Source organism: Pristis pectinata, chromosome 5, assembly GCF_009764475.1.
Source record: "Pristis pectinata isolate sPriPec2 chromosome 5, sPriPec2.1.pri, whole genome shotgun sequence".
Taxonomy (NCBI): Eukaryota; Metazoa; Chordata; class Chondrichthyes; order Rhinopristiformes; family Pristidae; genus Pristis; species Pristis pectinata.
In genome coordinates this window covers 5589999-5606586 of record NC_067409.1, presented here as the reverse complement: position 1 = coordinate 5606586, position 16588 = coordinate 5589999, and the positions used below count along the sequence as shown (strand labels likewise).

Below are 16588 nucleotides of genomic sequence, written 5' to 3'. Positions count from 1 at the left end.
TATCTTTATTAGTCACATGTACATTGAAACACACAGTGAAATGCATCTTTTGCATAGAGTGTTCTGGGGGCAGCCCGCAAGTGTCGCCACGCTTCCGGCGTCAATGTAGCATGCCCACAACTTCCTAACCTGTATGTCTTTGGAATGTGGGAGGAAACTGGAGCACCCGGAGGAATCAATGCAGTGAAAATATGCTGTACTGCCTCTAAGGCAATTATGTTCGTTCTTATGTGCAGAGATTACACAATCCTCAAGGTGTGGCCTCAGATGGGTGGATTATTCAAATGGATTGAACAGCTGTCATGACCTGTAGTTCTCGGCGACCTTACAGCAGAGTTTTTGACAACTAATACTGGGTATTAGTCAGTAGGCACTGGGTTTAAGTGGGAAAAGAAACTTCAGAGATTTTATTCATCTAAAATTATATGAACGTAAATACTACCAGTAAACTTTGACTATTATTGCGAGGTGTAAGTGACAGCTGATAAAATACCACAAGCCACAGAGAGGTCAGAGCTGTTTATTTGTTCCGGATTTGGAAATATGATATTTTTCCATAACCAGGATCCCAAAATCTGTTGTAAAAAACAGAGAACTGGAGGAACTCAGTGGACATTTCCCTCCACAGATGCTGCCTGACCTACTGAGTTGCTCCAGTAGTTTGTTTTTTGCTCCAGATTCCAGCGTCTGCAGTCTCTTGTATCTCCTAAAATCCGTTCAAATGTTTGTGCCCAATATACAGAAATGTGAGCCCAGATTATTGTGGTTTACGTGGAAGGAGGCATCAGTGCATAAGGTCTTCCCAGAGAGATCTTCCTTTGTTTATTTTCCTCTGCCACACCCACTTGTAAAGGAGGTGGTAGCTCTCTGGGTAACTGAAAGATTCTCTTTCACCCTTCCTGGAAAAATATACCTAGGACCAGCTAGGAGAAGGCAGGAAGACAGGTGCTCAGCAAAGGAAGAGCAAAAAGCAGGGTCATACAACTGGCCGCCGATAGATTGTGAAAAGAGTTGAGGAAGAGTAAATATGGAATGCCTTCTTGTTGCTCTGTAAGTAAACCGATCCTTAAATGTGGGATTGCTTCAGCAAACGACTTTGTATCATACATAGCAAAGTAAGCAACATCATCAGGGTTCTGTGGGCTGGAGGACCGCTGTCAATGATATGTCCCTTTATAGGTCCCAAAGCTATCTCATAAAATACTCCATAACTTCACAGGATAAAAAAGATATTGAAAGGGTTGCTGTCTATTACCAGAATGGTCCATTTCTTGGAAAACAGACAAAGAATGTGTTCCATCAACACCAGAGGGAAAGAGAAACAGACATGCTTTTATATCATGCCTTTCAAAGCTGGATGTCCCAAAGCCAGTGCTTTTTAAAAGCGCAGTCACTGTTTTAATGTAGGAAATATAGTGGACAAATTGTACACTGCAAGTTCCCAAAAATTGCAACAAGATAGTGATCAGATAATATTTTGGTTTAATGTGACATCGGAAGGTTAGCAATTTCTTTGGTGCAATAATCCCTCATAATGCTTTGGAATGTCAGTCAGGATTCTGCATTTGAATTTCCAGAGTCCTTGAGTCATACAGCACAGAAACAGGCCCTTCGGCCCAACCGGTCCATGCTGACCAAGATGCCTATCTTAGCTAGTCCCATTTGATAGAGTGGATTTGAACAGATGAGCTTCCTTGGCTGACATTGTTAAAACCCATCCAGTAAAAGCTGGCAAACTTATTTTAGCTGGAGCTGTGATTCTGCACAGGCAGTGACCCCATCCTCAGGGCTGTAAGAGAAAAATCCTTCATTTAATGATTCACTCTCTAAAAATGACCTGACCGGGAAGAGGGGAAGTGATTCTCATTCTTTGTCTCCTTGCTGAGGTTCAATGTAAAGATAATCTGTCAAGTTCAGACAATCTTCCATCGATCGACAAGTATTGACATTTATAAAAGGGTCAGCCCACTACTCTTACATACCCAGACTGTGTGAAGTTAGAAATTGAAACAGCATAAACATGAAGACAATTTTACAGAGATCATGGAGGAAAAACTGACATCCCAGACAACTCATGCATTAATTATTATATCTTTTCATCAAACCAGTATATTGCAGTTTAATCCTGCTTATTTTTAAATGTTATGTTTAATAATGGACTTTCAATTCTACTTCAATAGTTAAAAGATTAGAAGCAAAGATCTGAATAGCCGAACTACCCAAGCATTACTTGCTATAACCTACCACTCCCACCATCTCCCCTGGGAACCCACCCCAGCATCTCACCCCACCACACCCCCACCTCCCCCACCACCACACCTTGCAAATCACCAATTTGCAAAATGCGGCAAAATACTTGGAAAGAGCTACTCGCCAATAAAACATTAAGCCGAGACAAACACAGGACACATGGACAAATGTCAAACAGAATCAACACATGTAACTAATCCATTGTTTTACCAGAGCTAAACCACCACAGATCTGAAAGAAGCAGCAGAGACTCCATAAAATGCAGCAACAGATGAATGGCTGGGTGTGCGCAAAGGGTTTGGATTTCCCACTCAGTTTCTCTTTTAAACAGATTTATTTTCAAATACAAAATGAAGGTGAAACCCCTCCCTTTACATTGTCGACCTTAGGTTCCTACTGCGAACTGGCTCCTGGCCTAGAAAGTTGCTCTACACTGTCCCACCTGGGGAGGGAGGTGGTGGTGGTGGTGGGGAATAGTTTTGGGGAATGGTTTTGAAGGTGGGGGATGAGTTGTGGGGAGAGAAATGATGAAAAGAGACTTCCAGTTTTTGTGTCAATGGACAAATTTGCCAGCTAGTAAATAACATTGTCTGGGTCTCAGCAACTAATCAATCGCCCCATTACACTTCTGGTCGCCCCATTACAAGAAGGATGTGGAGGCTTTGGACAGGGTGCAGAAGAGGTTTACCAAAATGCTGCCTGGATTAGAGGTGTGTGCCATAAGGAGAGGTTGGACAAACTAGGGTTGTTTTCTCTGGAGTGTTGGAGGCTGAGGGGAGACCTGATAGAAGTTTTTAAAAATCATGAGAGCCATAGACAGGGTAGACAGTCAGAATCCTTTTCCCAGGGTAGAAATGTCAAATACTACAGGACACGCATTTAAGGTGAGAGGGGGGTAAGTTGAAAGGAGATGTGCGGGACAAGTTTTTTTACACAGAGAGTGGTAGGTGCCTGGAACAGACTACCAGGGGTGGTGATGGAGGGAGATACGATAGTGGTGTTTAGTGTTTAAAGAGGCTGTTAGACACATGAGTATGCAGGGAATGGAGGGAGATGGATCATGTGCAGGCAGAAGAGATTTAGTTTAATTCAGCATCGTGTTTGGCACAAATATTGTGGGCCTGTGCTGTAATGTTCTATGGTCTATGTTCTATAATGGAAAACCACACCAAACCTGCACTGAACTGGCCCCTGGGAAGACAAATTTAAATAAAATAAATGGACTTTCTGAATCAGGCAAGCTCACTAATACACCATTACCCCTGTAGAAAACTACCCTTCCTAAGCAATACACCTATGCTGAAAGCATTGACGTTGGGCATGCTTGGAATCCCTACCTATTCCACCTTCAAATAAATCTTCTCGGAAATCTCCACCTCACACTTAAAGCCTAATCTTTACAGATGGATCTGTGAAATATCCCTCTACATGTTATAACATTATTTTTGAAGTGGCATTCTCATAATTCCTCTTTGCTTTCTGCTCAGTGAATACTCAGTACCATAGGGGAAAAGCAGTGAGAGAAGGAAGGGAAATTGAGGCGAGTGAGGGGGTGTTATTCATGTGGGGAAAAGATTTCAACGTGAGATGTGAATGGCATCTTCCTATCAGGACTCTCGTTAAAAACTTCTGGTGACAAACTTGTTTTTGAGGATATAAATGAACATTATGGTAAAGTTATTTCCTTAAGACAACAAAATTTTCAAAACTGTCTCGAAGAAGAGATAACATCTCACCATCTGGCTTAGGAAATCCAAAACCTTTCAGCAATACCTTAAATTAGCAGAGGGGCTAATCAAGATTTGCTTCACACCCCTGGCTGCCTGTCTTTGGAACAGACAGTTTCTCAACCCTATTGCCCTGTGACCCTTGCGCTGCATCTTAAAATGGTGCAAAGCTGAAGGAAGAGCAGGGCAAGCACATGCAGTTGGACACTAGGCCGAATCACGTTGGCTTTCAGCCTCGAGGCCTACCATCGGCATCCGCAATACAAGGCTTTGCTTTCTTTCGCAATTTCACCCTCTTCTTATCTTTCCTTTCCTGGAGCTCTGTAATGTGCTGTGTCACTGGTAAAATAAATGAAAGTTTCAACAAAATGTAAAACAAAAAAAAAACAGGCTCTGCCGTTTGAACACGATATCACAAAATGAAACAACAGGAGGTCAGTCTATTTGACATGGCTATCAAATTCACCCATTCTCCCTTTCCTTCCTTGTAGCTCTGTAGTCCCTGACCCCACAAATATTTCAGTCATTAGTTTCAATATTCATTACTTTTAAAAATTCATTCAGACTGTTAACCACAGGCAAGACTGCCACTTATTGACCATCCACACTTGCTCTCGTAAAAGTGGTGAGCAGCCTTCTTGATAATGGAGTGCTGTTTGGGCTATTTCAGAAGGCAATTAATGCCAGACAGGGTAAGCACAACAGATTTCCTTCACTAAAGATGTGAAATGGATGGGCTTTTACAACTGCTTGGTAATAAACAAAGTCATTACCGATGTGAGCTTTTAAATTCAGATTTATTTTACTACCTACATTTAAGTTCAGCAGCCTTGGCGTGAACTGAATTCATGTTTCCAGATAATCAGTCCAGGCCTCTGGGTTAAAGGTGCAGTACACAACCACTTTGTCACCATACCCGTATTAATCTTCTTCCACCACCCTTTCATGGCAATGATTCCAGATTACAAGTTGTTGCACAAAAAACTTTGACCGTATTTGTTTCTGTTTGAATGGCAGAATTTTAAACATTGTTTTAAAACATTCCCTTTGTCTGGGACTGTTGTAAGGACTACATCTTAACTGGGAGGATGACTAACTTCTTGTTTCTAGTCCTTTTCCAGCACAGCTATTAATAGTAGGTGATAAAAACAGAGTGTGCTGGAAATACTCAGCAGGCCAGGCAGCTTCTGTAGAGAGAGAAAGAATTTCAGGTCATTGACCTTTTGTGTGACTGGGAATAGTTTTAAATGAAACAAGTTTAAGGTTGCAAAGAGGTGAGTGACAGAAGGAACAAAAGGGAAAGTCTGTGGGAGAGACTAAGTGATACAAGGAGTGGTCGTACCAACTCAAAGAGGATGGAAATTTCAAAGCTATGCATTTTGGAAAGTCAAACCAGCATACAGCTTATACTATGAATGGTAGGGCACTAGGGAGTGTAATGGAACAAAGGGACCTATGAGTACAAGTGCATAGTTCATTGAAAGCGGCGTCACAGGTAGACATGGTGGTGAAAAAGGTGTTTAGCATGTTGACCTTCATCAGTCAGGGCATTGAGTATAGGAGATGGGACATTATGTTGCAGTTGTATAAGTCGTTGGTGAGGCCACACTTGGGAGTACTGTGGACAGTTTTGGTCACCCTGTTATAGGAAAGATGTGGAAAGAGTGCAGAGAAGATTTATGAGGATGCTGCCAGGACTAGAAGGTCTGAGTTATAGGGAGAGGTTGGCCAGGCTAGGTTTTTATTCCTTGGAATGTAGGAGAATGAGGGATGACCTTACTGAAGTGTTTAAAATGATGAGAGGCATAGATAAAGTGGATGGAAATGGTCTTTTCCCCAGGGTAGGGGAGTCCAAAACTAGAGGGCATAGGTTTAGGGTGAGACGGAAAAGATTTAAAAGGGACCCGAGGGGCAACGTTTTCACAAAGAGCCTGTATCAGTGCTGTACTGTTCTATGACTCTATGAAATAAAACTCTAAATAGGAGGCGATGAATGAAATCAGAAATACCAGAACTTGGGAAAAAAAAGCAGAATGCCAGAAACATGCAATACGAGGATGGAATAGATGATTGTCGGAGACAATTGAAACAGTCCAGAGGGCAGTTGTAAGGTGAGGTGTTGTTCCTCAGCCTTGTGCTGTGCTTCATTGGAACAGGAGGTCATCAAAGACAGAGAGGTCAGAAATGGAGAATTAAAGTCTTGGGCAACTGGAAGCTTCGGCTCAACCCTGCAGACTGAATACCCCAGCACAGAGGTGACCACGCTGTAAGCAGTGAATGCAGTACACTAAATTGGAAGTAATCCAAGTAGATCACTGCTTCACCTGGAAGGATGTATGAAGCTTTGGCTCTCGGAAAGAGGAAGGAAGTAAAAGTGTGATTGCACAGGAAGGTGTTATGAAAAAGGAATGGGTATTGCTGGGGAAAGAAAAATAGGACTGAGAATTTATAACGGGAAATAAGGAAACAGCGCAGGAATTAAACAACTACTTTTGTGTCTGTCTTCTCAGAAGACACAAAAATCTGCTAGAAATACCAGAGAACTAAAGGGTCTTGTGTGAGTTGTGACGGAAATGTTCTAGTAGAAAAAAGCACATGGGAAGCTGGTGAGACTAAAAGCCGATAAATTCTAAGGGCCTGATGATCTACATCCCAGAGTTTTGAAAGAGGTGGCTATAGAGATGGTGAACACTCTGGTTATCATCTTCCAAAACTCTACAGATTTTGGAATTGTTCCTGTCACTGGAGGGTAGCAGTTATGACCTCACTATATAAGAAAGGAGGGAGAGCAAAAACAAGGATTTACTGACCTGTTAGCCTATGTCTTATAACAGCGGGGTAGAAGCTATCCTCGAGCCACTAGGCTCAAGGACAGCTTCTATCCCGCTGTTATAAGACTATTGAACGGTCGCCTAGTACGATAAGATGCACTCTTGACCTCACAATCTACTCGTTATGAGCTTGCACCCTATTGTCTACCTGCATTGCACTTTCTCTGTAGCTGTGACTCTTTAGTCTGCATTCTGTATTGTTTTACCCTGTGTAATGAATTGATCTGTATGAATGGTATGCAAGACAAGTTTTTCACTGTAGCTCAGTACAAGTGACAATAATAAACCAATTCCAATTCCAAATGCTGGAATCTATAATGAAGGATGTAATTACAAAACAACTTGATAAGAGTAATAGGATTGAGCAGAGGTTTCTTCGAGGAAAACCATGTTTGACTAATCATTTGAGGATGTGATTCGGGTCCCATATCTAAGGAAAGATGTGCTGGCCCTGGAGAGGGTCCAGCGGAGGTTCACAGGAATGATCCCAGGAATGAAAGGCTTAACATATCACAAGATCACAAGACAAAGGAGCAGAAGTAGGCCATTCGGCCCATCGAGTCTTTTCCAAAGAAAAGGGGAAAAAGAAAAAGAAATGAAAAATGGGGGGGGGGGGAACCCTATTCTAACCCCAATTTCCAGCCTTATCCCCATATCCCTTGATGCCCCAACTATTTAGATATCTATCTATCTCTTCCTTAAACGCCTCTAATGATCTGGCCTCCACTGCTGTATGTGGCAAGGAATTCCACAAATTCACCACCCTCTGGCTAAAGAAATTTCTCCTCATCTCTGTTTTAAAACCTGTACCCTCTAATTCTAAGATTGTGCCCTCTGGTCCTGGACTCACCCACCAAGGGAAACAGCTTGACCACATCTACTCTGTCCAGTCCTTTCAACATTTTATACGTTTCTATGAGGTCCCCTCTCATTCCTCTGTACTCCAGTGAGTACAGTCCAAGAACCGACAAACGCACATCATACATAAGCCCTTTCATTCCGGGAATCATTCCGTAAATCTCCTCTGAACCCCCTCCAACATCAGCACATCCTTCCTAAGATATGGGGCCCAAAACTGTGCACAGTATTCCAAATGAGGCCTCACTAGTGCCCCGTAGAGCCTCATCAACACTTCCTTACTTTTATGCACTATACCTCTCGAAATGAATGCCAACATAGCATTCGCTTTCCTTACCACCGATCTGACCTGGTGGTTAACCTTTAAGGTATCCTGCACGAGTACCCCCAAGTCCCTTTGTACTTCTGTACTCTGAATTTTCTCTCCTTCTAGATAATAATCTGCCTGTTTATTTCTGTTTCCAAAGTGTACAACAGCACATTTCTCAACATTGAATCTCATCTGCCATTTCCTTGCCCATTCTCCTAAACTATCTAGGTCTCTCTGCAACCTTCCTATCTCCTCAATACTCTCTACTCCTCCACCTAACTTGATGTCATCCGCAAACTTAGCCACAAAACCATTTACTCCGTCATCCAATCGTTAATGTACAAGGTAAAAGAAGCGGCCCCAACACCGACCCCTGCAGAACACCACTAGTAACCGATAGCCAACCAGAACGAGATCCTTTTATTCCCAGCCTTTGCTTCCTGCCAACCAGCCAATGCTCCACCCATTCTGTTATCCTACCTGTAATTCCATGATCTCTCATCTTATTAATCAGCACCTTGTCGAAGGCCTTTTGAAAGTCTAAATACACAACATCTACCACCTCTCCTTTATCCACCCAACCTGTGATTTCTTCAAAAAACATATGAGGAGCTTTTGATGTCTCTGGGCCTGTACTTGATGGAGTTCAGAAGGATGGGGGGGGGGAATCTCATTGAAACCTACTGAATACTGAAAGGCCTGGATAGAGTGGATGTGGAGAGGATGTTTCCATTAGTAGGAGAGTCTAGGATCTGAGGGCACAGCCTCAGAATAAAGGGATGTCCCTTTAAAACTGATGAGGAGGAATTTCTTCAGCCAGAGGGTGGTGAATCTGTGGAATTCATTGCCACAGAAAGCTGTGGAGGCCAAATCATTGGGTGTATCTGAGGCCTAGATTGATAGGTTGTTGATTGGTAAAGGGGTAAGAGTTACGGGGAGAAGGCAGGAGAACGGGGTTGAAAAAAATCAGCCATGATTGAATGGCAGAGCAGACTTGATGGGCTGAATGGCCCAATTCTGCTCCTACATCTTTTGGTCTTATGATGACTGGCAGAAGAGATAAGGGGGAACCAATGAATGTGGTAAATTTGGATTCTCAGAAAGTTTTTCGATAAGATCCTGCAGAGGAGGTTGGTCAATAGGGTTTGAGCACATGGAATAGAGGTACTACACTGATAATGGATTGAGAATTGGGTATTGGACAGACAGCAAGAATGCAAATAAATGGATCTTTCTCAGGTTGACAGGCTGTGACTGGTGAGGTACCTCAGCGTTAGATCCTAGGGCCTCAGCTATTCATGATGTATATCAACACTGTGGCTGAGGGGACCAGTTTGCTGATGATACTAAGCCAGGTGGGATTGTGAGTAGACTGAAGGATGTAAAGAAGCTTCAAGTGGATAACTTCACATTTTTTCACAAAGAATGCAGACCTGCAATTGTTCAAACGTTATCCTCGGTGAAGGACTGTGGGTGTATCACCTCATTCGAGGATTGGGGTGATCAAGAATTCACACAGAGGGTGGTACCTACATGGAACGAGCTGCCAGAGGAAGTGGTTGAGGCAGGTACAATAACATCATTCAAGGAGCACTTGGACAGCTGCATGGAGGGGAGGGGCCTGGAGGGATATGGGCTGAACACAGGAAATTGGGACTAGCTGGGTGGACGACATAGTCAGCATGGGCTCATTGGGCCTGTATCTGTGCTGTATTGCTCTATGACTCTATGGGGAGCTGAATGGTCTACTGCTGCTCCTGTTTGTTTGAGGACAGTGGCTAGAGGTGGCAGGAACCACTGGATGAACGGGCAGCCTCTCAGGACTGAAGACGCCACAGAAGTTGAGATGGCTGCCGTCAGTTTTATTTGGCACTGTGATGTACGAAGATCATGACAGACATACGTACTGGATTCATCATTTTTCATCCAGCTGTAAGTCATCTGCCTGTGATATTGGTTTAGTTTGCCTTTCTCCAATAGCATGGTCTGACTTGTTGAACATTTCACAACTTTTTTATTCCTTTGTTTGTATTACAGTACAGAAACAGGCCTTTCAGCTCAACTGGTCCATGCCGACCAAGATGCCCACCTAAGCTCATCCCATTTACCCACGTTTGACCCATGTTCCTCTAAAACTTTCCAATCCGTGTACCTGTCCAAATGTCTTTTAAATATTGTTATTGTACCTGCCTCAACCACTTCCTCTGGCAGATTGTTCCTTATACTGACCACCCTTTGTGTGGAAAAAGTTGCCTCTCAGGTTCCTATTAAATCTTTCCCCTCTCACCTTAAACCTATGCCTTCTAGTTCTTGAATTCCCAACCCTGAGAAAAAGACAGCATGCATTCACCCTATCTATGCGCCTCATGATTTTATACACTTCTATAAGATCACCCCCCAAGTCTCCTATGCTCCAAGGATTAAAGCCCCAGCCTGCCCACCCGCTCCCTATAACTCAGTTCCTTGAGTCCTGGCAACATTCTCAAAAATCTTCTTTGCACTCTTTCTGACTTCACGATGTCCTTCTTAACCCAGTACCTCAAGTCCTGGCAACATCCTTGTAAATCTTTCCTCCGCTCCTTCCAGCTCAATGGCATCTTTCCAATAGCGGGGCGACCAAACCTGAACACAACGCTCCAAGTGCGGCCTCACCAACATCAATACAATTGCAACATAACATCCCAACTTCTATACTCAATGCTTTGACTGATGAAGGCCAGTGTGCCCTTGGCCTTCTTCACCGCCTTGTCTACCTGTGACAGCACAGGTATTCTCACTCCCTCACTTCATAGCTTTCGTGCTTTTTTCTCTCTGTTTAACTGTCCCATTAACTCAATCACCTCTACAACTTATCTCTACAGCAACCCTGGCCTCACTCTGTCAGAAATATTCCCTTAAACTAACTCGTTTACTCTCTTTCCCAGTACTGGTGAAAGGTCTTTGACCTGAAACATTAAGTCTGCTTATCTCCCCACAGATGCTGCCTGACCTGCTGGGTGTTTCCAGCATCATCTGTTTTAATTTCATTGTCTTGATATTTGGGCTAAACTTTCAGCACCCAGAAGGGTTAACCGCACACTCAAACTGCTCTCACAAGTCATTTTAGACCAGAAATTACAGCATTTAATTCAGTTTGTAACCAGTGAGATTATCAAGGGCACAAAAATACTCTGAGCAATACCCAGTCCTTGTAATCTTGTGGTCAGCACATCATTTCCTTAAAGTCAAGGCTAAAATTAAACTTGGCAACTTTGAAAAACTTTTGTAGAAGAAAAAATACGCTGCATCAATAAAAATAAAAACGGTCAAGGGAGCAGGATGTAGCCAAGTACAAAAAAATGCATTTTGAATCTGCTTACAATCTACTCTGTTTGAGTTAGAACAAAAGAGGTCTTGTATTCTCTTGGAAAAAGTGGCAATTCTACAGTGCTATGTATGAGGAACAGTGTACATTTTCAGAGAACAGATGTTGTGGAGGTGGTGAGGGTGGGATAAGGAAGGAATTCTAATGCTCTTTAAGAATCTGTCTTGACAATGGAGTTAACAGAGAGTGCAGGAATGTCAATTCTTTGCCAGAATTATTAAACACTTCTGAAACATCACCACTAATGACTAAATGGGTAAATGTGCTACATACTTGTGCCATGCACATGAGAAAAGCCCTTTCTCTTGATTATAAGCCCATTCTGTGACCATATCTCAGTCTGAGCATAACAAGTGCTGCTAAATTGGATGCAATGTCCTGCCTAGGGTACAGAGCAGTAATATTACCCAATAAAACCTGTGCACCTGTTGTCAATGGGTCCTTCTGTGATTTCTCACTTTCACTGATGATAACCCTAACCATCAGAAGGTGGCACAGTGGCACAGCTGGTAGAGCCACTGTCTCACAGTGCTAGAGACCCAGGTTCAATCCTGACCTCAGGTGCTGTTTGTGTGGAGTTTGCACATTTCTAGATTGATAGGTTAATTGGCTGCTGCAACTTGTCCCTCACTGTGTAGGAGAGGGGTGGAATCTGTGGGGAGATGATGAGAATGTGGGAAGAATAGAAAATGAGATTAACATCAATGGGTGGTTAATGGTCAGTGTAGACTCAGTGAACCGAAGGGCCTGTTTCTGTGCTGTGTCTTTCTATGACTCTACAACTGAGAATCAAAGGATCACACATGCAGAAGGGATACTTGGCAAAGCAGAGGATTTCAGGAACTATTTCCCAGCAAAACTTGGTGTGAATTACAACTGTGGGTCATGCTTGGACAAAAGAAGGAAATGCATTAGATGGAGTCCTGGTCATTTACTTCATTACAGGCTATCCCCAGGTTATGGACACCCGTATATATATCAACGAGCTCACATAATATTATTAAATTCAGAAGTCTGACGTATGTACATATGCTCATTCCTATGCACAGCAGAACTTGTTTCCTCTCTCTCTCCCTCTCTCTCCACTTAATAGTTTTTTCTTATCAATCTCATGTGCTTTTGATGCCACTCATTACACTACTGTGGAGGTTATGGTTACAGTTATCGAGTGATTTTGTGCACTTTCTGATTTATGGACAAAATCAACTTATGGGCATCTGTAAAAGTGGAACCAGTTCATAACCCAGGGAGGGCATGATTTCAGTTGTTTGATAAGTTGCTTTCTAGATTCCTGTCTGTTAAGGGTCTGGGCCAAGAACGCAGGGAAGATACGTGGTCTTACTGCCATTCTGTAACCACCTCTGGCGGATGTCTAAGGTTTTGCCCCATCTTTCCATTTCTCTTCCTTTCTGCCGCTGGCGGTGCTGTGTCTGAGATCGGGAAATATCTACCATCATTCAGCACCATTCACAAACTTAGTTCCATCGAGGCCAGGAATTAATGTTGAAGGCAGTAACTTGCTCTATGGGTATGTTTTCACCATTTAGTGATCAGCAGTCACAGCACACTGACCATCAGCAAACAGCTGGGTGGTTACAGGCTGTGGGGAGGGGTGGGAGTGAACTATCTTCCTTCACATTGGGCTTCCATTCCATGGTCCCTCACCTGAACCCTGATATTCCTCTACTGTGAGGGAGCTTTGATCCAGACCTACACCAGCTTTTTTCACCTGCAGGTCAAACATAGGCTCCACCCCAGATGCAAATCAATATAGGTGTTGACACCTGAAGACATCTAAGAACATGATTAAGACTAGGATTGAAACTTCATGTTCATATTATGTCACATCACTGGTGGAGATAGTTATGCACAGATAAGAGCTCAGTGGATAGTCTCACAGCTCTGGCAGTAACAAGTACTCTGGGTGAGAAATGCCTCAGGATAACAGAGAGTGACAAGATGGAGATTAGCTGAGGCACTCCCTAATTCTTGGGAAGAATCTCCCAAAGAAGGACTAAAACAGAAGAAAAATCCAGCTGTAAAATTGGGTTCAAAGACATTTGAAGATGTTGTTTTCCTGACATTAATGAATTCCATTTGCCTTGACTTCAGGAGATATGGCAAACAATGCTCGCACAGCCTGTTATCAATTCAAATCTACTGATAACTTATTTTTTAGCTCTGAGCTGTGCAATTTAAATCACTCAATTCAAGTAATTGGTTGATCCAGTTTCCAAAGTGAAGAAAAAGCACTTGATTATCAGCAGTAGACCACTGGATGCACTGATACACACCTCTCTCTGCTGCTTTACTGTGGAATTCAATCATCCAGAAGCTCAACCCTTGATTTTCACAAAGAAGAAGCATTTTAAAGCATGTTTTTTTCCCTCCCCCTGCACTCCATTACAAACACCAGCAATGAAAGCCTTTCTCTGAAGGGAGCTCTTTTGAGGAATGGGACAAGCTTTTCATATTTTATGACCTAGAGCAATTACTAATTGTAGTTGATAAAATTTTCACTGAGTTTTCATCACTGGTAAAGCAAATGTCCTAGCTCATATCTGCTACTGCCCCGTGTTGTGCATTGTCCATCTAAACAGGGGCCCACAGTGTGTGAGCTAAACAGGGGTCCACAGTGTGTAAACAGGCATTTAGTGTGTTTGTAGCTCCTGGATACAACTATCATTTATATCTATCACCTTTGGTTTGTTGAAGTTGCTATTATTTGAAGAGATATGCCATGTTAAACTAGGTTGGCAGGGGGATGGGAACCAGAGTGTTAGATCTGATGATGGAGCAGTTTCAGTAAAGGTCGATGCACTGTGTAGAGAGACTGTGAGGGAGGATAGGCAGTGGATAGGGCATAAATACAGTCAGTTGAATGGGTTGAAATATGTTTACTTTAATGCGAGAAGTATTAAGAATTAGGGTGATGAACTCAGAGCACGGATCAGCACATGGAATTATGATGTAGTGGCCATTACAGAGACTTAGCTGTTGCAAGGATAGGATTGTCTGATTGATATTCTGGTATCTAGATGTTTCAAAAGGTGTAGGGAGGGAGGTAAAAGGGTGGGGAGTGGCATTGCTATCAGGGAAGTATCACAGCTGCAGAAAGGGAGGACTGTGGAGGATTGATTACTGAGTCAGTGTGGGCGGAAGTCAGAAACAGGAAGGGAGCAATCACTGTATTGGGAGTATTCTACAGACCACCCCCCCCCCCCCCCAATAGCCACCAGGACACTGAGAAGCAGAAGAGTAGGCAGATTTTGTAAAGGTCATTGTCATGGGTGACTTCAACTTCCCTAAAATTGATCGGCATCTCCTTAGTGCAAAAGGTTTAGAGGGGCAGAATTTGTCAGGTGTGTCCAGAAAGGATTCCTGACACAGTATGTGGACATGCCGACTAGAGGAGAGGCCATAAGACTATTGAACAGTTCCCTTATACAATGAGATGGACTATGACCTCACAATCTACTTCTTGTGACCTTGTACCTTATTGCACTGCACTTTCTCTGTAGCTGTGACACTTTACTCTGTACAGTTATTGTTTTTACCTGTACTACATCAATGCACTTTGTACTAACCCAATGTAACGGCACAGTGTAATGAATTGACCTGTACGATCGGTTTGTAAGACAAGCTTTTCACTGTACCTTGGTACAAGTGACAATAATAAACCAATACCAATACCAATACTGGATCTAGTACTAGGCAATGAACCTGGTCAGGTGAAAGACCTCTTGGTGGGCGAACATTTCGTAGATAGTGACCACAACTCCCTGACCTTTAGCATAGCTATGGACAGGGATAGGAGCAGACGATATGGGAAAGTATTTAACTGGGGGCAGGGCTAATTATGATGGTATTAGGCAGGAACTTGAGAGCGTAAATTGGGGACAGATGTTCTCAGGGAAATGCACAGCAGGAATGTGGAGGTTGTTTAGGGACCACATGCATGGGGTTCTAGATAGGTTTGTCCCACTGAGACAGGGAAAGGATGGTAGGGTGAAGGAACTGTGATTGACAAGAGAGGTGGAACATTTAGTCAAGAGGAAGAGGGAAGCATACTTAAGGTTAAGGAAGCAAAACTCAGACAGGGCTCTTTAGAATTATAAGGTAGCCAGGAATGAGCTTAAGAAGGGAGCTGGAAGGAGTCCTTGGGGAGTAGAATTAAGGAAAACCCCAAGGCGTTCTACACACCTGAAGAACAGGAGGATGACTTGTGAGGTAGGACTGCTCAGGGATAAAAGGGAAAACATGTGCCTGGAGGTGGAGGAGGTAGGGGAGGTCCTTAATGAATACCTTGTTTCAGTGTTCATCAGGGAGAGAGACTTTGATGAACGTGAGGTCAGCGTAGAACAGGCTAATGTGCTGGAGCATGTCGAGGTTAAGAAAAAGTTAGTGTTGGAGGTTCTGAAAAACATTAGGATAGCCAACCCTGGGGCCAGACGGGATATATGCCAGGTTACTACAGGAAGCGAGGGAAGAGATTCCTGGGGCATTGACGATGATCTTTGCGCCCTCCCTGGCCACAGGAGTGGTACCAGAGGACTGGAGGATGGCAAATGTTGTTCCCTTGTTCAAGAAAGGATAATCCTGGGAATTATAGACCAGCGAATCTTATGTAAGTGGTGGGTAAACTATTGGAGAGGATTTTTTTGGACAGGATTTACAAGCATTTGGACAAGCATAGTCTTATTAGGGATAGTCAACATGGCTTTGTGAGGGGCGGGTCATGCCTCACGGGCCTACTTGAGTTTTTTGAGGACGTGACAAAACAAATCAAGAGCTGTGAGGTAATGTTGCAGCTGTACAAAACTCTGGATAGACCGATTGGAGTACTGTGTTCAGTTCTGGTTCCTTCATTATAGGAAGGATGTGGAAGCTTTAGAGACGGTGCAGAGGAGATTTACCAGGATGCTGCCTGGATTAGAGAACATGTCCTATGAGGAAAGGTTGAGCGAGCTAGGGCTTTTCTCTTTGGAGTGATGGAGGATGAGAGGCGACTTGATAGAGGTGTATAAGATTATGAGAGGCATAGATAGAGTGGACAGCCACCACATTTTTCGCAATACCATAGGACATCCGTTTAAGGTGAGTGGAGGAAAGCTTAGGGAAGATGTCACAGTAGGTTTTTTACACAGAGACTGGTGGGTGCCTGGAACGCACTGCCGGGGGTGGTGGTAGAGGCTGATACAATAGGGATATTTAAAAGACTCTTAAATAGGCACATGGATGTAAGAAA

At 43.2% G+C, this 16588-nt stretch overlaps 1 protein-coding gene across 3 annotated transcripts in view; it reads right to left on the bottom strand.

The window, feature by feature from the left end:
• Nucleotides 1–16588, bottom strand: part of arhgap39 (Rho GTPase activating protein 39) — a 445463-nt gene that overhangs the window by 86672 nt on the left and 342203 nt on the right. For 2 of the 3 annotated variants that reach the window (XM_052016995.1, XM_052016996.1), the window contains one exon: nt 4224–4316. The exons of the other annotated variant lie outside the window; for it this stretch is intronic. In XM_052016995.1, the coding sequence (XP_051872955.1) occupies nt 4224–4316 (93 nt within the window). The remainder of the gene's footprint in view (nt 1–4223; nt 4317–16588) is intronic. 3 annotated transcript variants of the gene reach the window in all.